This window comes from Hippocampus bargibanti, linkage group LG16, assembly GCF_051943395.1.
Source record: "Hippocampus bargibanti isolate YZ-2025 linkage group LG16, ASM5194339v1, whole genome shotgun sequence".
Classification (NCBI taxonomy): Eukaryota; Metazoa; Chordata; class Actinopteri; order Syngnathiformes; family Syngnathidae; genus Hippocampus; species Hippocampus bargibanti.
This window is the reverse complement of record NC_142749.1, coordinates 3,834,297-3,857,891: the sequence shown is the minus strand read 5'-3', so window position 1 is coordinate 3,857,891 and position 23,595 is coordinate 3,834,297. Positions and strand designations below refer to the sequence as shown.

At 40.0% G+C, this 23,595-nt stretch overlaps 1 protein-coding gene across 3 annotated transcripts; it reads right to left on the bottom strand.

Moving 5' to 3' along the window:
* Positions 1–55: 55 nt before the first annotated feature.
* Positions 56–22,359, bottom strand: samsn1b (SAM domain, SH3 domain and nuclear localisation signals 1b). Of its 3 annotated transcripts, none has more exons than XM_089017654.1 (15): positions 22,214–22,359; positions 20,396–20,527; positions 20,170–20,213; positions 18,481–18,521; positions 18,057–18,133; positions 12,757–12,889; positions 11,631–11,749; positions 11,238–11,390; positions 8,669–8,746; positions 8,488–8,586; positions 7,402–7,525; positions 5,803–5,948; positions 1,939–2,145; positions 1,712–1,862; positions 56–408 (listed from the first exon to the last, which is right to left on the bottom strand). In XM_089017654.1, exons 1-15 carry the CDS (start codon positions 22,277–22,279, stop codon positions 239–241), a joined length of 1,740 nt encoding a protein of 579 aa, XP_088873780.1. In that variant the 5' UTR covers positions 22,280–22,359; the 3' UTR covers positions 56–238. The 3 variants fall into 3 exon arrangements, with proteins under 3 accessions (XP_088873780.1, XP_088873781.1, XP_088873782.1); XM_089017655.1 differs by having other exon boundaries at positions 18,057–18,130; XM_089017656.1 differs by lacking the exon at positions 8,488–8,586.
* Between the last annotated feature and the right edge of the window lie 1,236 nt (positions 22,360–23,595).

Genomic DNA, 23,595 nt, shown 5'->3' with positions numbered 1-23,595 from the left:
ATATTCATTGGGAATCAATATCTTTTACTGTACTTTTAAATCATGGTCATATAAACAAACACACACACACAAAATTCCCACATACAGTCCATATATATTTTATTTTTCTAAATATAAATGTTACATTTGTTGGGGCTAAAAGTCAACATGAGCATGCCCATGTTTAAAATGAGGTTCATCCAAGTCAATATAAGCATTTGATTTGGGCCACTCCATGCCCAAAAAGCAACACATCATTTCATGTGGTAGGGTGAGAGGACTCGCAAGGAAAATGAAGGTCTGGGTCCTGTCCACTGATGTCCTTGCTTTCAGACGGCATGTGGCATCCTGAGTCTCTCATGTCTCTTTTCATGTTCTCGGTAGAGGTCCCAACCGCTTGCTTGGGCTCCTTCTCCAAGTCACAATTAGCTGTGGTGAAGAAAATGGCACATGTTGCTTATTATCACAAAGCTGCATGGATGACAGGCCTGGTAGTCGAGTGGTTAGCACGCCGGCTTCACAGTGCAGAGGTTGCGGCTTTGCGTCCCGCTTCGGCCTCCCTGTGTGGAGTTTGCATGTTCTCCCCGGGCCCGCGTGGGTTTTCTCCAGGTCCTCCGGTTTCCTCCCACATTCCAAAAACATGCATGGCAGGCAAATTGAACACTCAAAATTGTCCTTAGGTGTGAATGTGAGAGTGACTGTTGTTTGTCTCTGTGTGCCCCGCGATTGGCTGGCAACCAATTCAGGGTGTCCCCCGCCTCTTGCCCGAAGACTTGCCCGAATCTGAGATAGGCTCCAGCACCCCCCGCGACCCGAGTGAGGAATAAGCGGTATGGAAAATGGATGGATGGATGCATGGTTGACAAACTCCTTTTTTTGTTTATTTTTCAGCTTGTTAGATTTTATGTAGCCTGTCTGACCTTCTTTTTAGACACTCTTGTATACAAATGGGCGAGTTCCAAGACCACAGAGGCTGCCAATAAGAAGTCCAAGATGGCACCCGAGTAGGCAGCCGTCAGCAAGTGCTCTCACGAGCCTTGCTTTTTTGTTGTTTTTGTGTTTTCTTTTGTCACTTTGTGTTATTGTGCGTCGTGTGGAACGGATACGGATTGTTTTACACCATTTTTGTCCACGACATTCATCAAGGAGGAGACTCTGCTGAGCGGTTGCGCCTTTTCGGCAGCACGCAAATGCCAGCACCGTTTTTGATTTGGGAGGAATGTCAGTGTGATTTGACGGTCATCGCTGGACATCTCTGGGTCGATTGTGTTTTTTTTTTTTTACACCTGTAATGGGCAGCATTTTCTCAGCCCCGCTTTGTTCAGCGGAAAGATTGGCGCTGTTGTACAGTCTGCGGCTGGATTGGTGCATGGCTTGAAGGGCCCGCGATGAGAAGAAAGCGTCTGCGCAAAGTGATGATGCCTATGTGGAACTGTTGCGACTTGGAATTGAAGCGGATTTACGTGGGATAGGAAACAAGACGCAAAACGTCTTGTTTTCAAAATCAAGCTCCTGGTGACCCACTTCGGCATGAATGTAAGTGCAATGATGCAGGGCAAGATGGCTCAGTTATACAAGTGACAGCCCATTCACCATTTACGCAGGATCATATTCCTTTTGTCCTTTTCATAATTTGATTCATCTTTCATAATCAAAAGACACGAAATGTATTCAGCTCCATGTATGTATGCAGCTCCATGCCTGACCTTAAACGAGTTTCCCCAGTACTCACAGCTGAGCTGTTGCAGGGACTCGACCGCAGCAAGCAAACGACGCCTGTGCTCCGGATCCGTCACTTGTAGTTTTGTCAGGTGATGCTCCCTCAACCTCATCAAATCATCTACTGTTTGGTAACCATTCTGCTGCAGAGAGCTTGAATATTCCTGGTAATGCAATGCAAAAGTAAATTCAGGTCATACCCCCAAAAAATGCGGATGTTCTATGTAATGTAAAATATACCTCTAAACTGAGACGCCTCAACACTTCGTGGATAGTTGAGGTGCATTTTGGGGGGGCGCTGTGATTTTGCACTTCCTCGTGTGTCTCAGGAGCTTCCTCTGTTAACTCATCCACATAGATGAATTTAAAGTTGCCAATTTTGTTGTTCAACATCCCAGTCCAGATTCCCATCGGCCGCTTATGGATAATGTCAATGACGTCGCCGGCCTGAAAAATAAATGTTGTTGTGTGACCCCACTGGTGACATGATAACCTCAGCTCATAATGAGTCTAGAATATGAAGCGGTTCAGTAAGACATTGAACATTCATTTAAGAATATGATATGTCCATTTTCATTACGTCATTCAATCGTTCGACACATTTCACATTGTCTGGCATGTTCTGTCTTGATTGTGATCCAGATGCAGCTGGAGTAAAGGGTGCTTTCCTCCAGCATGCGCACCTGTGCCAAGTTTCACCATCAAGCCTGGTTTCATATTTAAGAACTGACAAGGAACCTGATCCTTGTCGGATTCTTGACCTTGCTTGCTGTTAAGCTTCAGGCATTGGTGGTTCCGTCAGGGCCTGCAAAGCCTTCTCTGCTGGCCTAAGAATATCAAAATCACAGACTAATGTGAATTATATTTTGTCCATGAATTCTTGTTAAATAATTGTCTTTCAGCTTGCTTTCATTGTTTTTCCCCTGTTGTGTTCCTTTCAGATGTGTGTTTTCATATTTAAGCATTTAACCAATCACATTTCAGCCATCTTTGTTACCAGGGTCAGAAATCTACCTGGACGCCTTCACAATCAGTTCTGCAGGCTCTGAAGCATAAACATCAATGGTGATGAAACAGTTGCTTTAAGCTCGCAGAGTTCTAGTTCGCAACCCAAGGCCTGTTGGAAGGCGCTGGCGACGTCAGAGTTTTCGCAAACTATGATTGGCTAGTCACATGACTGGCCAGCCAATCATAGTAGCCACTAGTGATAAGAGCACACTGGCCTGATATCGCACACTGTATCGATAGCGAGCTGCATAAGCGAATCTACTGTATTATGTGGATTTAACAGCTGTTTTGTAAACCCACAATGGCTGATGGAGGAGAATAAACGAATTTGGTTGCAGCTATACTGTTAAAGCCATTTTCAAGATGGACTTTTCAAGAATAGACTGTTGGAAAGCGCCAAAGCTAGCAAAAATAGCAAGTGATATACAAATTTTATGAGGTTATCATGAATCCACATGTTCATAGTAAAAATTCAACAGTTTAATGACAGTATTTCTTACATTTCTTTAAGTCACATGTTATTTCCTGGCCAACGGCACCCTCTAGTACAACATGGGCAACTACGGCCCGAGGGCCACATACGGTCCATTAGGCTTTTTAATCCGGCCCGCCGAAATTGCCCAAATTATAGTAAAAACAGTGTCTGAAACTCATGACAAAAAGTTAGCGGACAACAGGGCAGATAACTGAAAAGTTGCCTGCCCCATTTTTCACAATTTGAAACACAATACGACTAATCGCATTAAAGAAAAACATTGTCACAAAGTATAAAGTTTTTTTTAATTAAGAATGTACCTACCACAAATGCTACCTTGCTTAATTTACGGTAATTGTCCATGGCTGTAGATTTTGATGCAGTAGTCATTTGTCGTCATGGTTCACAATGCAACGTTTGCATTGCTTGCTACAAGCCACTAAGCCCCTTTCATAATTCTCACGTACAGTTTACAGTCACTGTTTAAGTCTGTGTAAGCTCTCAGTCGTACAGGAGTGGTCCATCGATGAGAAGGTTTCTTCAGCCGTCATCTGTACAAATTTGAAGGTTTCGGTCAGTGAACTGACGAAGCTGACGAAGCCTCTTGGATAGGAGGCGAAACGTCCGAAACCTTCAAATTTGTACAGATGACGGCTGAAGAAACCTTCTCATCGAAGTCACGGTTTAATGTAAATTTACGTTTTGTAGCGTCACATATGTTGTTAGCTTCTTTTCAATCTTTCTTCTGGGCTGAGGTTCTGTGCATCTATTTTGGAAAATGACATGCAAATGCACGCCCTTATAACGCTCGCGAAAGTCCGGAAGAAAGAAGCAGGCTTCTGATTGGCTGCCGTGCCGAGTATGCAAATTTCAACTGCAGGTACCCTATGTCTGTGTGCTCGGCGACGGTACACGTGTATTGTTTGCGCGTGAAGGCGAGGGCGTCCGTGGAGAGTTTGTAGAGCGCGCGGTCAGGACAATCCATCTATGATTTTGCGGAATTTAACACAAGTAGGTATTGAGCTTGAATATTTCGTTGTGTAATAATATGTTTTGAATATTAAAAGTGATTCCATTTTTCAATAAATGTTGATTTCTTTAACTTTGCCCCTTCGATGGAAACTTATTAAAAACAGACGCAATCTTGATAAATCACAGTGCATATGTTATTTTAATCTATTTCCATTTCCTCCTCCAAGTATCTGCGAAATAGTATGTAAACGCCTTATCCTGCATATTCCTTGAGACAAATTTATTAACTGATCAGGAATATTTTTCACATTTGAAAGACAGTTAATACATTGGGTTGTAGTGTTCTTACTGTGCTATGAGGTTTGTACACACATTTAAAGGACAACCGGCACCATTTTTTTTGTTTCCCACTGACATCAGAAAAACGTTTTATAGCATCTAAAATACCCAAATCAGGCAGGCTGATATTTTTAGTTAAATGAAAAACACCAATAAAAATGACTTCAAAATGAATCCGGAAATGGCCAGTTTCAGAAGGTCCCACCCCCTTTTTCGTGACGTCACTCCAAGACGTCTTGCCTTGCTCGAGAATCAAAACAATGGCTTCAGATTCGGAGAAGATGCTTTCTTGTTACTCATCCAGTTATGAATATGATTCAAATAGTTCTGAAGACGAAATGTTTGCAATTGATTCAAGGAGTCCTCCCATATCAATTCGAGTTCGAATGACAGCAATGTAGCACCCAGAAAATGGCGCCCAAGCTGCATTGGAAATGGGCTGATTTGTCAGCTGGGAATTTGTGTCAGCGAATATCAAATAGTTGTCTTGGTGCAACACACAACGATTCACCATCGCGTTATTTATGTGTTTTCCTTCTAATTTCGCCATCAACATGGATCAACACTTAGTTTTCAGACTAAACAAAGTACCGCAAAATGCATTGTGTGTCGCTTTCTCGGTCAGGGGCGGTCCAAACGTGACGTCACATGGGGATCGTCATCAACTCGAAAACAAGACTTCATGAATATTCAGCGCAAGTCTTAAAACGTAAACTCTAGCTATATGCTGTAGAATCTTGGTAAAATACGCTCAGTCGAAGTCATTTGAAGTGATTTTACAAATTATGGACATCACTTGTCCGGAGGCGTCGGTTGTCCTTTAATGCTTTAGGTTTAGTATTTCCGGCCCAAACACTCCCTCCAAATGCTCCTGGCCCGGCCCCTCGATCAAATTTTAGAACCCAATGCGGCCTGCGAGTCAAAAAGATTGCCCACCCCTGCTCTAGTAGATGTGTAGTAATATCACACAACACTCGCAGCTGATTGATTCAGACGTAGCACTATTGAAGGCCTAAGAGTGACAGGCACGGCCCACCAGTTCAAGTATGATTTTTCTAGACCTCTCAATATTTTCTTATCAAACAATCCTTGTGGCCAATGATTCCAGTTCATACTTTGTCAGTGCAATTTTCTTCAACAAATACATGTCTGAACCTGCATTTTTGGAATCCTAAAACATTATTCGGTGTGATCAGAATCCGACAATGATTTTGCTCACTTTAGATCTGCTGGTTTCATTAAACCACAATAATATCGGCAGATGTTTCTTGATATCTGTAAATGTACAGTGGCTATCCAAAATTGAATACCTTGAGTTTGAGAGATTCTGTGTCATATGGACTTGGCATGAACTCTGTATGTACTCGCGCTCGACCACAGAAGAGTCTTGGGGAAAAGAGTTCATCTTCCAGCCTCAGACTGTCTCTGTTACTGGAACAGTCACTGGTGACTCCACCTGGCAAAACCAAAGACAAAACAGACAAATTATTCAAAGGTTTTTTGTTTTGTTTTCTTTTTCTTTTCTTTTACTCCACTCCTCAATACCAAAATAGGACATTATTTATATTATTAACCAGTGTTTCAAGTATTTTTAACTCATTCAGTGCCACCCCCAAATTTATTCAGGAATTGAAAAGCATGACGTGGAGCGCCATTCCCAAATGTAATCAGGTTTTGGTTTTTCTTGCGGATTTGCAGATAAAGCGCTGGTCAGACATCTGGCAATGTTTTTCCTTCCACGAGGGGGTAGCATTTGCCTTTTTTACATGTTAGCGCTTTGTTACAGCTTTCGCTGTTGTGAAAGTGCGATATAAATCAATATGTATGTATTGTATATTGTACAGCCGCCCCTACTTCAAGCTCAGATAGCTCCAGTCCCATATACATTAGGAATTAAGTTATTTTTCATGATCAAAGAAGATAGTCTAAGGTTTCTGCCACTGAATTGGATGTTTATGTAGTCCGAAGACTCATTATTCTGTGGGTCCTGCAATTTGAGGGAAAATGACAAAAACCCTGGAGTGGACACACTTTTACACATCGTCTGGCAGTGAATGAGTTAATAGGGTTATAAAAACCTTATACTAGTCTGACAATAAAGTTGATGGAAATGAAATAAAAGTCAGGATTAGATCAGAATGTTAACCTTTTCAGGGACAGCGGTTACTGCAGTGGACAACATATCAGGCTCCAGGGTATCATTATTTGGGCATGAAAGGGTTAAAATTACAAATTAGGACCCCCCATTTTATTCTCAAGCTGTATTTTTGTTTACATATTGGATTCACCTTGTGGATTAGATTTTATTTTTCTCTGTGTTTTTTTTAGTTTTTTTGCTATCATTAATGTATTTTTATTTACTGTATATTTCCCTGAGATGATTACATCGTGTATAATGTAGTATGATTATCATTTAAGTATTTTGTTATATTTCCCATATAGTTACAGCATTGCTTTCACAACATTGAAATGTACCAGATCAATATCCACTGACAGAATTTCTGAATACATATTTAACAAGATATTGTTTTAAAAAGAATTCACTGAACATGAGCATGTCAATGTGCCCCACTAGGCAAAATAGATTAAATATCGTATTTTCCGGTGTGTGAGGCGCGCCCAAAAGCCTTGAAAATCTTGAAAAGATGATCCTGCGCTTAACACGCAGTTGCGTCTTATGTATCAAGTAATATTGAACCATAGCAGGTGTCACAACTTCTGTCAGCAGCCACTGACTCCATTTCCCCCTGTCGTAGAAGTCATGCTTAACTCTTGCCTCTACTGTAGCGCCTTATAATGTGGTGTGCCTTTATTTCAACTGTGTCAAAAACAGATGATTTTCTCATTTACTTTTACTCCCATGTTTTTCATGCCATTCTTTTTGACTGGGTTAGGATGAGTGTTCTTACTTGAGGAACTTTGTCTACTATAGAGGCTTTCCATTGAATTACTGGATAGCTTGCGTCCTTCGGTCAGTATCCTCATGACGCCAGAGTCCCTCTTCTTAGCTTCTGGTTTTTGGGTGTCGACACACTGCAATAAAAGGAAACACATTTTTTTAAATATGTCTTCTGGTGTTTGTTTTGTGTTTTATCACCAGTGGCGTCAAAATAAAATGGGCCTATCATGCAGCTGAGTCATTACACAAAATTGCTGTCCTAGAATTCTTATGGGGAGCACTTAATCCCAAGAAGAGTTGACTTACTTTAAATAGCTGAGACTTCAGATGTGGGCACTTTGGGCCTTTTTTTTCCTTCTGTATTTTCCGCACAGTAAGGGGCGCCGAAAAGCATGTCATTTTCTCAACATTCGACACTGCGTTTTATAATCCAATGCATTTTATGGTGTTAACATTATCTTGGCATTTCCCATTCAGTTGTTTATATGCCATCTAGTGGTGATGAATAACTAGATGCTGAAAGATCTACACATGGATCAATGTTCTGTTTAATTGATTGTAGTATTTTAAATGTGCATTGTTACAGCTGCAGCAGTCGTGAAGGCTTTATATTAATTAAGGTGTATTGTATTGCATTGCATTGTATTGTATTGTATTGTATTGTATTGTATTTCCTTAAGTGTAGCTGGATCAATATTCTGTTTAATTGGTTGTAGCATTTGAAATATTCCGTGAAGTGCTTTGTTGCACCTGTTACACCTGCAGCAGCCGTGAAGGCATTATATTAATCAAGGTGTATTGTATTGTATTTTATTGCAATTTATTTTATTGAATTGTATTGTATTCCCTGAAGTGTAGCTCTATTTAGTGGATGCATAACAACTCCAACCAGGGCTCTACATAAATAATGCTGTATTGTATTGTATTCCCTTTAGTGTAGCACCATTTAGTCGATGCATAACACAACCACGAAAGCAACCATTCCTTCACATTAATTTAAAAAATGTGGACCAAAACATTGATGAAAAATGACAACATATAGAGCACTTCACATGCTCTACAACACCTTCCTCCACAGCAAGTTTTGTGAACTTACAACAACAGTTGTAATTTTTTTCTCCGCTGTGGTTTCGATGGGCCGCATGTCAGGCTGTGGTAAGTCCTCAGTCTGCCTCTGTCTTATTTTGGATTGATTCTATTGCAGCATTAAACACAAAGCACATAAAAAAGGGCTCCTCTTATCACAATGCACAGTGTCAAGATTGCTAAACTCTTACCAAAGGGCTTGCGTTGTCTTGTGGTTTTATCAAGGGCGGTGGCTCCATGGGTGTGACCAATTTTCCAAATCTGGTCAACTGCAGGGAAAATGACAGATTAAATGGTATGTGTTAAGATGACAGCTGGGCAACAGCTGCCGAAAAGATTTAGTCCCTATCGTGGTGCTACATCCTGAACAGTTGGTGTTTATGTTTTGTTTTGTTTTTCGTTTCTGTTCCAAAACTAGGTCAGCCTCCAAAAGCCAGTCGATTAAGAATATTATTTGAGCTCAAACTGTACGAGTATTGATGATAACGTAGATTACTAATGTGTTTGTCTTTTCCCAAATCACACCAGATTCAGACTTTAAAGTTATTATGCACAAATGTATACAAGCGTTCATTAAGCTGCCTTCACTGCCTTCTAACAGACTATTTAATTTCAGTTCAATGGTCTTTTACTATGGTTTAGTGATCATCTGTTTCTATTGGCCTTTGGCTCATTTGCTAATGATGACTGTGAGTGACCTGACACCTCATTGTCTCAAATAAAGAGACAGTTTCTGGGCTGCACCCCAAGACTACAAATAAGCTCATCCATGAACCACATAATCGAACCGTTCAGGGCAGAGAGGTTGTCAATGGAAAGTTTGAAAGTTGGAGGCATGCACTGCGAAGGAGAGGAATGAAGATAAGCAGAAGTAATGAATAATATATGTGCGTGACTGAGAGGGGCGGGTGTGCAAGTGCAGGCCGCGGGGGGAAAAGATAGCAGGGACTTTGAAGAGTAGTGATTAACAGTACAGATCATTCGAGGTTGTACCAAGGATGAAGAAACTGATTCAAGGGGGCAAGTGGAGGACAGAAAGGAGACGTTCATAAAGGCAGTGAAAATGCTGAGATTCTCTTTAGGTGTGACCAAGTCAGATAGGATTAGAAATTGCCTGGTTGAGGTACAACCCAAGATTAGATTTAATTTTGGAAACAAAGCCGGGCAGACTGTATAGCCACATACAGTATAGTGGAAAGATAGTGAGTGAATTTGTGGAGGATTCAAGTTGATGTAGCTGCCAGGTTGTTGAAGGAAGACACAAGTGAAGCCTAATATCTATTAGCTGTGTAGCTGGCTTACTAGCTATCTAGCTAGCAATTAGATACCTGGATGGCTAACAAGCTAGCTATTAGCTATCTATTACCTGGCTAGTTAGCTTTCTATGAGTGAGTTGAGTGGACGCTGGCGCATGTGGGTGGCTGCCGCTGCTCACCCACAGAAAAACTTATCCTGTGACTGTAAAGTGACCTTGAGAGTTTCGAAAGGTGCTTATAGATTACATGTATTATTATTATTATTATTATTATTATTATTATTGGGCGGCCCGGTAGTCGAGTGGTTAGCACACCGGCTGCACAGTGCAGAGGTCGCCGGTTCGCGTCCCGTTCCGGCCTCCCTGTGTGGAGTTTGCATGAACCGCGTGGGTTTTCTCCGGGTCCTCCGGTTTCCTCCCACAGTCCAAAAACATGCATGGCAGGCAGATTGACCACTCCAAATTGTCCCTAGGTGTGAGTGTGAGAGTGACTGTTGTATGTCTTTGTGTGCCCTGCGATTGGCAACCAATTCAGGGTGTCTCCCGCCTCGTGCCCGAAGACAGCTTGGATAGGCTCCAGCAACCCCCGCGACCCTAATGAGGAATAAGCGGTACGGAAAATGAGATGAGATTATTTTTTTATTATTATTATAATAATAATAATAATAATAATAATAATATAGTGGATTCAAGAAATACACAAGACCATTTGGGTGTTTTAGATGAGGATACACAAGACAAAAAAAGGAATGACACTGTGGGGCAGTCCGCAATGTGACAAGCCAAGAAAACAAGAAGACGACGGAAGTAGTGCATGTTCTTCCAATGTGGACACATTAAAAAATCCATCCTCAATAGGGGCGTGGGAGATTTTCAATGTGTCCCAGCTAACTTCAGATGGGAGGCAGGGAACAACCTGGACCAGTCACTCGTCAACTGTAGTGTATACTTTAATATCATCCAGTATTATTATCCTAATATGTGACTCATAAATATCCACATTGCCTTTTGATGGCCTTTACTTTTCAAATTGTAAGACAATTGTATTTCCTCAGCATATACCGTATGTCACAGGTGTCAATGTCAAGGCCTCGGGGCCAGATCTGGTCCGCCACATCATTATTTTCGGCCCACAAAAGCAAATGTTGCATTGTCAAGTGCCATGATGCCTGCTAAAGTCCGAACCAAATTTTCTAATTGTCCTATGAGAACTATTATAACAGTCATTCTTAATTTTGGATTTGAAAAGTACTCATCCATCAATTCATTATGCGCTCTGTATGTAATATGTGGAGGAGATGAAACGTTGTAATGGCTCCCCCAAATTCATAATGGCATTCGATAGAAAATCGTAACGACAATGTGCAATATGGCCAGCGGCAAAAAAATTAATTTGACAACCTTGATGTATGGGCATTTTTAACTGTTGCTTATTTTTCTGGTTATATTCATGGGTGTGTGATGTAAGTCCATCATAGACAATCAAAGTAGCCTAAAAATCTTACTTTGTTTTCAATTGATTGGACATTTTTGGTGGATGCCGCAATCGTTGTCGGAGGAAGATCAGATTCTTTTCTGTCCATTTCTTGAATGAGACTCTCAAAGCGATCCCATTCGATTGCTTGAGAAAGCATCAAGTTGCCTCCGCAGACCCCCATCTTATGTCCAGGTTGGTGACAAGTGTGATAAAAGGGCAGATGAGGTTAATAACAGTCAGTATTCGTTGTACTAAATTCATCCTGTCTACTTGATAACTAATGTTAAGCAGATTCCTTACTTACATGTCAGGTATTTGAACACCTACAATACACTGTCTGTAAGTAAGGAATCTGCTTAACAACAGTCAGTATTGTTTTGAAAAGCTTCAATCTTGAAATCCATATGGCAAGTTTCTTTACCTCTTCTTGTTGCTGCTGTTGCTGCTGCTGCTCGCTCCGTGAAGACTTTTCCATTCTTTTGCCCAGACTGATGCAGGTGAACACTGAGTTGCTGTTACTTAACCTGTCAGATGAATTATCTGGCAATGTGTAGAGATGTTGTTTGTATATTAACAAAAATCATAAGGAACTTATTGTATTGTGCAAAACATTATATATTTGTAAATGACCAGATAAAACTGTGTTACGCAGTAAATACAATTATACGTATGCTAGTTAGGATGTTACTTTCTGGTTAAAAGGGTGGAAAATAAACAACTGATCTGATCATACATTGTCATATCATACATTTGCAAATTATTAACAATGGATTGATTATGCTTATAATGAACAATGCTTATGCTTTTAACTCATTCACTGCAAGACGATGTGCAAATGTGTCCACTCCAGTTCCAGGGTTTTTGTCATTTTAACTCAAATTGCGGGTCCGACAGAATATTAAGTATTAGAACCACATAAACATTCAATCCAGTGTAAGAAACCTTTGATCAGAAAAAAATAATTAATTCCTAAATTATATGGGTCTGGAGTGATATGAGCTTGAAATGAGGGCAGCTGTCCAAAATACAACACAATACATAATGGTTTATGTCGCGCTTTAACAACTGTTGTTGTTAACAAAAGTGTAACAAAGCGCGAACATGCAAAAAAGGGAAATGCTGCCCTTATTCCAGCTCACTTGGTTGTAGAGTTATCTGCATTGAAAGTGATGGTTTGATTTTTGAGACATTGATTTTTCCAATTGCCAAAAACATTGCCAAAGGTCTGACCGAAGCTTGAAATGCACCCCTCCCCCCACCCCCCCGCAAGAAAAAACAAAACCCGAAAAAAAATCATGAATGGCGTTCCACATTATGCTTTTCAATTCCCAAATATATTTGGAAATGGCTGATAATGAGTTAATTATATGCTGTGTTTACACCGGTTATTTTTCTTATTTAAAACTGCAACAAACACACCTCAATGAACAATCAAACGCTCAAGGGGCTCCTTCATTTCCTTCGATTTCTTGATGTGAGCGGTAGCAAAATGACGACAACACAATATTAATATTGCACTTGGAAGTACATTTTACCATGATACTCACTCCTACTAGGAAGGTTCATTCCTTTCCCAGAAGCACTCTGATGTCCTTTTTTGACTTGCACCAAATCATGTAACATCTTCAGTCTTCTTGCTTTTGAAGTCATTGGTACATCTTTTTCTGCACTTTTCCCACTCTGGAAAATGATACATACTTGAGAAATAGATTTCAAAATCGCAGCACAGTAACTTTATGATTTTATGTACTGTGTACAAAAAAGCCATGATTCCTATAATAATATGAAAATATAATAAATAAGAAAATATAATAAGAAATAATGGCAGCAAGAAAAAAAATTAAATATAGGTACCAGCCAATCCAAAATGCATGACTGTTGGTCTACTGTTGGTCGAAGAAGGAGAGGAGGGAGGTGTGCCCGGAGGAAAAGAGAGAGATGGAACGCCAAGAGTATAGAACTAAGAGTAGGAACTTTGAATGTAGGAACAATGACAGGTAAAGGTAGAGAGCTGGTTGACATGATGCAGAGAAGGAAGGTAGACATACTGTGTGTCCAGGAGACCAGGTGGAAAGGGAGCAAGGCTAGAAGCTTAGGGTAAGGGTTTAAGTTGTTCTATCATGGTGAAGACAGAAAGAGAAATGGAGTTGGGGTTATCTTAAAAGAGGAGTTTGGTAGGAATGTCTTAGAAGTAAAAAGAGTATCAGATAGAATGATGAGTCTGAAGCTAGAAATTGAAGGAGTGATGTTCAATGTTGTTTGTGGGTCTGCCACACAAGTAGGATGTGAGCTGGCGGAGAAGGAGAAATTTTGGTTGGATTTTGATGAAGACATACAAAACATCCCGAGAAGTGAGAGGGTTGTAATTGGTGGAGACTTCAATGGACATATTGGCGCAGGAAACAAAGATGATGAGGAGGTGATGGGCAGGTTTAGACTCCAGATGAGGAACGCTGAAGGACAGATGGTGGTTGACTTTACTAAGACAATGCAAATGGCTATTGTGAATACTTTCTTTCAGAAGAGAGAGGAACATAGGGTGACCTATAAGAGTGGAGGCAGAAGTACAGTACACAGGTAGACTACATTTTGTGTCAACGGCGCCAACTAAAGGAAATCAGTGACTGCAAAGTAGTGGTTGGTGAGTGTTGCCAGACAACATAGGTTGGTGGTGTGTAGGATGACGCTGGCAGTGAAGAAGATGAAGAAACCAAAGGCTGAAGTGAGGACAAAATGGTGGAAGTTGAAAAAGGAAGAGTGTTGCATGACATTTAAGAAGGAGGTAAGACAAGCACTGGGTGGGCAAGAGGTCCTTCCAGATGACTGGCAAACTACAGCGAACATAATCAGAGACACAGGTCGGAAAGTATTTGGTGTATCGAGTGGAAGAAATGTAAATAAGGAGACTTGGTGGTGGAATGGGGAGGTGCAGGAGTGTATACAGAGAAAGAGGTTAGCAAAGAAGAAGTGGGACACTGAGAGGACGGACGAGAGTAGACAGCAGTACAAGGAGATGCAGCGCACGGTTAAAGTAAAGGTGGCAAAGGCCAAACAAGAGGCCTATGATGACTTGTATGCTCGGCTGGACAGCAAGGAAGGTGAGACTGATCTTTACAGGCTGGCGAGACAGAGAGACAAAGATGGTAAGGATCTGCAGCAGGTTCGGGTGATTAAGGATAGAGATGGCAATGTATTAACAGGTGCCAGTAGTGTGATGGCAAGATGGAAAGAGTACTTTGAATAATTGATAAATGAGGAAAATGAGAAGGAACAAAGAGTAGAAGACGTGACTGTTGTGGACCAAGACGTAGCAAGCATTAGCAAGGATGAAGTGAGCAGGGCGCTGAAGAGGATGAAGGGGGGAAAGGCACTTGGGCCTGATGATTTACCAATCGAGGTATGGAAGTGTCTTGGAGAGGTGGTGGTGGTGTTTCTGACTGGGTTATTCAACAAGATCTTAGATGGTGAACTGATGCCTGAAGAATGGAGACGAAGTGTACTCGTGCCCATTTTTAGGAACAAAGGAGATGTGCAGAGTTGTACTAATTACAGAAGAATAAAGTTGATGAGCCATACAATGAAACTCTGGGAAAGAGTAGTTGAAGCAAGACTAAGAGCAGAAGTGAACATCTGTGTGCAGCAGTATGGCGTCATGCCAAAAAAAAGAGTACGACAGATGCAGTGTTTGCTTTAAGAATGCTGATAGAGAAGTACAGAGAAGGTCAGAAGGAATTGCATTGTGTCTTTGTAGATCTGGAGAAAGCGTATGACAGGGTGCCCAGAGAAGAGCTGTGGCATTGCATGAGGAAGTCTGGAGTGACGGAAAAGTATGTCAGAGCGGTGCAAGACATGTATCATGACTGTAAGACAGTTGTTAGGTGTGCTGTCGGTATGACTGAGGAATTCAAGGTGGAGGTGGGACTCCACCAGGGGTCAGCTCTGAGCCCCTTCTTGTTTGCTATGGTGATGGACAGGCTGACAGACGATGTTAGACAAGAATCTCCTTGGACCATGATGTTTGCAGATGACATTGTGATCTGTAGCGAGAACAGGGAACAGGTGGCGGAGAAACTAGAGATGTGGAGATATTCCCTGGAAAGGAGAGGAATGAAGATCAGTCGCAGCAAGACGGAATATATGTGTGTGAATGAGAGGGATCCAAGTGCAAGCGTGATGCTACAGTGAGAAGAGATAAAGAAGGTGGAGGATTTTAAGTACATGGGGTCAACTGTCCAGAGCAATGGAGAGTGTGGAAAAGACGTGAAGAAGCGTGTCCAGGCAGGCTGGAGCGACTGGAGAAAAATGTCAGGTGTGATGTGTGATAGAAGGGTTTCAGCTGGGATGAAAGGAAAAGTGTATAAAACAGTGGTGAGACCAGCCATGATGTTTGGACTGGAGACAGTGCAACTGAAGAAAAGACAGGAAGCAGAGCTGGAGGTAGCAGAGCTGAAGATGTTGAGGTTTTCTTTGGGAGTGACCAGGTTGGATAGGATCAGGAATGAGTACATTAGAGGCACAACTCATATTAGAGGCTTTGGAGAGAAAGTCAGAGAGGCCAAACTGAAATGGTTTGGACATGTCCAGAGGAGAGAGAGTGACTATATCGGGAGAAGGATGCTGAGCCTTCAACTGCCAGGCAGGAGACCGAGAGGAAAACCGAAGAGGAGGTTTAATGATGTGACACTTATTTTAACCATTTCATGCACCAATAATGATAACCTGTAACCTTATATGGTGTCCATTGTAGTAACCGCTGTCCCTAAAAGGGTTAAACAGAAATACGGATGCTTGAGACAAGCAACTCCTGTCTCCTTCCTCAAGACCGCTGGCCATGTGATCTTGGAGATTAAAGTGAACAGTGGATGTGATTTGTCTCACGTACAGTGCACCCGACCTCACCCACGTTTAGTCACATGCTGCCTCGACCCCGTGTATCCACAATTGTGTTCAAACATGAGGAGATTAACGATCTCAAAATAAAATTTGGGGGTTCTTCCTTCCAATCGGATGCATAGATGAAAGGCAAAGACTAAGCACTGATGTCAAAATCACTCACGTGCAACTCCACGTGCGCCAACATTCACACACGCATTCTACCTGCATACCAGGCACACTGTGTCGTGTGCACAGAGGATTACACAAGGATAAACTCTGCTCAGCCGAAAAAAAAATAATGTGTTGTCTTCGAGCACGTATATCTGCACTGAGTGACATTAGAAAATATGAAAGTGAAAAATGTGAAAATTCAGTACTGTATACTACAGTACAGTTTGGGGCTGCAATGTGGATTCAAATAGTTCAACAAATTAGGAGAGTTAAATGAAGTTTGACATGAGACCGCATGCCTTAATGGCAGTTTCACAATTCTTGATCATATGACAGAAGCAATTTTTTTTCATGCCAGTTCTAAGTCTTGCGCAAAGGTAGGTGAAACTGTGATAGATGATGTTTTCTATCTTAGCATTTTGTGGGACTTTGCACCTCTGCAGGGTGTTTTGGGGTGGAAATATTCTTTTTGAGCGCAATCCTTGCAATATCCTTCATTTGCATCAAATTCAGTGCGATTATACAGCATATCTGAGAACACCATGCCTGTCATTGTGGAGATATAAAACCACTTAATTCAGCAACTCGTCTTATCATCACAGAACATTTAAAATACTGCACAATCTCTCGATTCAACAGCATAATTCAAAATATTTTTTGATTCAGGATGTCGTCAGAATTTTTTTCTTGAACACGCCCAGCAGAATTCCCCTTCAACATGCACATTATTCTACTATTGATCAGCCGATTAACATGCACCTCATACATTTACCTCGACTGGGAAAATGCAATGCCAAAAGCTAAAATTGTGCACTGTGCACCTGCTCAGTCAGGGCATTGATTACACTTAACCACCATGCCCCCCTTTTCTCCTGTTTTCAGTCACCAAATATGGTTCTTAGTACCATCAATGTTGAAATATGTGTCAATAATCTGTGCATTATGAGCTATCATGAATATTCGCAAATGCATATATTCATAAAGTATCAGATTAGGGCAAGGTGGTTAAACTCATTTTTTGCTGCGGGCCACATTGGAGTCACGGTGTTCTCTCGGGGGCCGTTATTAATTTGGGGAAGCCATTAGAATGGTTAATCCCCTCCACATATTACATATAGAGCACACAACAAATTAATGAATAACTCGTTTTTCGACTATTATTGGACTTATTATAGGACTATTATTGTCGTGTACATGGGACAATTTGAAATTTTGTTTTGGACAATAGCAAGGATTATGGAATTTCACACGGCTGATTTGCTTTCACGGGCCGAATAAAATGATGTGGTGGCCCAGATTTGGCCCCCGAGCCTTGACTTTGACACCTGTGCTTTCAGCAGAAAAAGGTCACATAATACTTAAAAATGCGGCCAGAGTGCGGCCAGAGTGTCAAACTCATGTTTTGCCACGAGCCACATTGTAGTAACGATTTTCTCTTCAGGGCCATTTTGATTTTGGGGAACCTATTATAATGCTTCTTCTCCTTCGCGTATTACATACAGAGCACACAACAAATTAATGAATAACTAGTTTTCAAATTTCAAGTCAAAAATAGTGTCTGTTATTGTGGTTTTCATGAGACAATTTTAATTTTTCGGTTGTGACGTTAGCAAGCATTATGGAATTACGTACACAAGTTTGATTTGCTTTTGTGGGCCCAATAAAATTATGTGGCGAGCCACCTTTGAACCCGGGCTTTGACTTTGACACCTCTGCAAAAGTGGAAAATAAATGTGAATCCATCAAAAAATAGTGTTGCCACAGTGAAATCAGAGGAATGTGTAAAGGCAATGTTCTTTACCTGAACTAGATGATTGATTTTCATCTTTCCAGAGTTCACTTCCTTCATTGGGTCTTCAGTGTTGATTTGGCAGGCTGCTTTTGATGTCAACGTAAGATCAAATCAGAATGTTAGTGATTGAAATATGAAAAAAGTAACATGTAATTGATAGCCAATATTTACGGCTGTATATTTTGTGTTTATGTATCTTTTTAGGATGTCATCGGGACCGGCATAATCTAAAAAAAAGGTATTTCTATATTATACTGAACAATCTTCACTTCTGTCTGTTGATGATGGATATCAATCCTTAGACCTGATGCTGTCCAACATGAATAGTCTGTTTCTTTCAGGGAACACACAGCCATCATACCATTGTTTATCAAAAATAAATAAATCTAGTAACTGAGATGATAGACACGATTTCAATTCCTTTTACACTAACCTGATGTTTCCTTTTCGATCCCTGAAGTTGGGATGCAGGACCTGAAAGTATGAAGAAAATAGATGAATAAAAGTCATGTCACAGTTTCGCTGGTTAACCCTGTTGTGAATATAATCTGTGAGTGGCAAGTTATCGATAGGAGTCTAACGAACTGAAAATAAATTCGAATCGGAAAATTCAATTTGAGTGAAATATTTGAGCGAATTGAATCAAACTGAATGAAATCGTTCCACTCAAAAATGTTCCATGGTTGAGTCACATTGCATTAAGGTGATATCTACAAAAGATGATTAAATATGTTTCTTGATACGTTTTATTCCAATGGCAATAAATTTAGGGTAGATTGATACAACCCGATTCGCATATGCAAAGTCAGTAGCTTGTGAAAAAAATAGTAATATATCCAGTAGTAGCATATAAAAACACTCTTCAAAGACCAAACTATCCAAGTGAATTAAATTGAAAGAAACAACAAATCATCACCAATATGAGAACATTTTTTTCAGATTTGTACCTGCCACGCAACTTTCTCGGCCAATCTCGTCCAGGGATACTTTCCGCGTTGAAATCTTGGGTCAGTATGAATGCTCCCTCCAAGGTGCATGTGTGAGCTTATTGCACACTGTTCACATTATCATACATCTGAATTCTATTCTCAGAGTTTCATGTCCAAACCAGCTTTAATCTACAAACAGGACACCACACAATCCTGACGTCCCTTTACAGTTTCAGTTGCATGACTGATGGCCTAATTTTATTAATTATTGTTATTAAAATTTATAGCGAGCAAAAACATTTCAAATCCACCAAGCACGCACCTACTCATTCTCTGCCAGACGATGTGCAAATATGTGTCCACTCCAATGCCAGGGTTTTTGTCATTTTCATTCAAATTGCAGGACCCACAGAATATTGAGTTTCAGGACCCCAAAGACATTCAATGCTCCCTAAAAAACCTAGACTCTCTTCTTTTATCAGAAAAAAATAATTTGAGTATACTTGGTTGTAGAGTAATCAGCATTGAAAGTGGGGGTGACTGTACAAAAGGTAACTGCACCCTCCTCTCGGGAGGGAAGAACATTGCCTGAGGTCTGACCGAAGCTTGAAACACAGAGAAAGACCAAAACCCGTACAAATTCGGGAATGACGCTCAACGTGATGCTTTTCAATTCCCGAATAGATTTGGGAATGGCCGTGAATGACTTAAAATGCTTCACTGAGATGCCAAACACAATATGTCCTGGTGCGTTGGAGGTATTTGCCCGTATTTACATTTTGCAGTATGCATATGTTTGTTAGCAAAATTGACATACATTATAGTACAAGAGTCTTATAGATTCAAAAAGACAAAACAAAAAAGGTCATTTGCTCGACACAGTTTGAGTGATGCAAAATACACCTTGAAAAAAGCCTCTTTTTGCGACCTCTGACATGTGAGCATCGTGAGGGAATGCCCTGGCATTGACAAGGTACGGCGTCCTGAATTACAATACGTACACTGTGTTGAAAATGATCTGGAGATCAGAGATTAAAAACAATATTAAAAATTTAAAATTTGGCAAATCCTGTCCAGAATTAGTTCAGGGAAAAATCACCGAAAAATGCAAAATCATTATTCGCAAAGAAAATACAAATCGAATTACATGTTACAAAATGTTTGCATTGACCCAAATAGGAAGATGCACATACCTTCTATTGTTTCTTCTTAATCTTACATTGTTTGGCGTTTGGACCTTGAGGAAATAAAAATCAGATAAAGATGAAAAGCAGAAAAGAAAAATACCATACGATGAAACAAACACTGAAATATTCCAAATTGAATGATTACCACGAGCTGCATGCAACTAGCAAAAATGCAGATTGTGCACTGATTTTGACTTTACGATGAACGTCCTGACTGATATCATAAACTTACAAAACTAATGTTTGGATCCGAGCCAGTCCATTGAGGTCTACGCCTTAGAAGTGGGCTGCAGTGGGAATTGGGGAACATGTCCTTCAGTGATGAGTTGTGGGGTGGTTCATATATGCTCTCAGAGGAGCCATCCTGAATCCAAAGACAAGATAATAAAAAACATGTTTTAATAAATTAATAACTAAATAATACAAAATATCTACTCTGATACATCAAAATCAGCCAGTAATCATCAAACAGGGATCAAACTTCTATGTACAGTCAGAAAATCAATTTTAAAAAATAAATACACTTTTAAAAATAAATAATCTTTTCAAGATTATGCTGCATGAGCCTGATGTCACATACATGTTTAATCAGAATTAAGCATACTTGTTTATGGACTGTATAATGTATAATGATGACATTTAATGCTATTTATGTGATAGGCAATTGGTGAAAAATATAAACTTGAGAGGAGGGAATCTTTTGTACACACACTCGACCTCAGTTAAGGACAGAACAAAATTATCAGTTCAGGATATTCTTTGTGGTTCATAATAACTTCTCTGATTAGGCCCAAAGGTCAGTTTGTAACAGAAACGAGTGACTGCTGGAGTACCTAAACATAAGACTGTATAATTTTCCAAAAACCCATACACCTGTATTATATAATAACACTTTTCTGTATTCTTCACAAAATAAAAGATAGGAAATAAACAATAATATTCTGCACGAAAAAAAAAAAATCTAAATACTTTTGTTCAAGGGCCTGGACTAAATGCGAAGTGGGTCCGAATGAAGTCTGCAGGTCATAGTTTTGAGACCACTGATACAGAGTGTCCAATTGGCCGAGCATGCATGTTTTTGGAATGAGGGAGCAAACCAGAGCACCAATAATAATTATAATTAATAATAGTCAGTCAAAGTCAGCTTTATTGTCAAATATGCGAATATACATGAGATACATAATAATAATAACAATAATAATGATAATCATCATCATCATCATCATCATCACCATAATCATAGTCATAATTATAATCAGCCATAATCAATGCGCACCAAATCCAGCAGACATTTAAACAGCTCTTCCCCCAAGCCATTAACTCTTTGAACTCTTTCAACAGTAGCCAAAATGGAACTGTATAGTGCCACTTAGCAGTTTTTTTTTGACGACGATACTAGTGCAGGGTGTTCTACCGGAAACAAATTCCTTGTGTGTTCTACATACTTGGCAATAAAGATGATTCTGATTCTGATTCTGATTCTGATTCTGATCATAAGCATAAGCATATTTATAATAGTCATCATAATCAAAATAAACATGCTAATCATACTAATCATAATAATTATAATAATCATAATAATAACTGTTATTTTTATAACAATGTGTAACAATAATAACTCTCACAATACTACTACTACACTTCACTTAATCAAACTCACGCGCAAGTCATCTTCACCACCAGTCAAGATGGTCACCCCTTGTCAAAGAGGACAAACACTACTACTATTATTACTATTATTATTATTATTATTATTATCATTATTATTATTATTATTCAGTATCATTCAATAGAATAATAATATAATACTACTACTACTAATAATAATTAGTAGTATATATATATATATATATTAGTGTTGTTGTTGTTACACTATTATTATCTATACTAGTGGTCATAATGTTGTGGCTCGTCTCAGTATTGGAATCAATATACAAGAAAAATATTGGAAACAACGACAGTTCCAAGACAACAATAATATCTCCCCTCCACTCCCCTCGTTCAGCTGGATCATTACACTCTTAGACAATGTGCAGAAAACAATTCTTACCAGAGTGAAGCAAAACAGGTTCATGGTTGAACCGCCGTGCCGACAACAATAAAGCCAAAAGAACATAAATAAATAAAGAAATACCTTGTTGTGTCTACTGAGTGCTTTCGCACACAGACACACACCCTCATACAACCCAATGATGTAAAGACTCACTCATACCCAATGCTGACTGCAGTCCAATGGCATAATCCCAGTTTAAAATCCTTCCCTAATCCAATAGATGCAGTGAGCCGTCACTGTCCAACACGGGCCGGGCCACCCATTGCAACTAGACAATAAACAACAATGCAGACAATCTTTTCTTTGAGATGTGTCTGAAATGATGACACTGAAAATTTATAGCCGTCAGGCAATCACCGGGTGAGGTTAAAGTTTGGGTCACTATGTGTAAACTGGGAAAGTGACCCATTCTGGATTGAGTTATTCATTGTTTTTCATACCAAACAAGGTTAAATGTCATCAACTATGTTTTTGCAGCCTGTTAACTATCATAGCTTACGAGTACCGTTTTAAAATGCTTCTCTCGGCCCTCCAGATTCCCATTCTTTGACCGTGCCATCACTAGCCGTTAGTGATAAGAGCATGACCAGAGCTAGCACACTGTATCTGTAGTGAGCTGAATAATCAAATATATTGTGTTGATTTAATCGCGGTTATGTCAGCCCACAATGGCTGAAGGTAAACAAATGGGTTTGGTTGCAGATATACTGTTAAAGCCATTTTCAAGACAGACTTTTTAAGAATAGATGGACATCATTAAGAAGAGTGAGCCAGCAAAAATAGCAAACATTCGTGCAATTTTATGAGGCTATCATGAATCCACACAGTCATAGTAAAATTTTCGCCAACGGCACCCTCTTGTGGACATCATAGTAAATCACACCACCCTCGTAACTGTGGATTGATTCAGATGTAGCACTACTGAAGGCCAACGCTTGTCACGCACGGCCCACCACTGCACAAATGTGTTTGTTTTTTCCTCTACCACCGAGCATAATTGGCAAAGCTGCTGTAACCTAATAACATGGTAATCTGTCCAATCTAGTTACCAGTATCCCTGAAATGGGGAAACAAAGGCAAATTTAATTTTTATTGACAAAAGTGTCTCAAAGGGCAGAGAACTGAAATGAATTCATAAGTGCTTCCTCTATTCCAGTGATTTTCAACCACTGTGCCGCAGCTACTGTGCCGTGAGAGATTGTCAAGTGTGCCGTGAGAAACTATCCAATGCACTTGAAATTTAAAATTTTACAAACATGTATTAATCATTTTCTCCCAATATTATGTCATTGTCCTGTGTCCGTCCTGAAAAGACTGGGAGGGTAATTTAATATTCGTCCGTGTGGCAACACGTCACTGATTGCCTTTTTCCTGCGAGA

Bases quoted from the DNA above. Each gene is read 5' to 3' on its own strand.
- samsn1b (XM_089017654.1), bottom strand. From the start codon at position 22,279: ATGTTCTTTTGGCTTTATTGTTGTCGGCACGGCGGTTCAACCATGAAC. The intron at 18,134-18,480 runs GTTAGTGTAAAA...TGACATCAAAAG, and splicing joins GATCGAAAAGGAAACATCAG to CAGCCTGCCAAATCAACACT. The intron at 5,949-7,401 runs GTAAGAACACTC...TGGTTTTGCCAG, and splicing joins TAGTAGACAAAGTTCCTCAA to GTGGAGTCACCAGTGACTGT.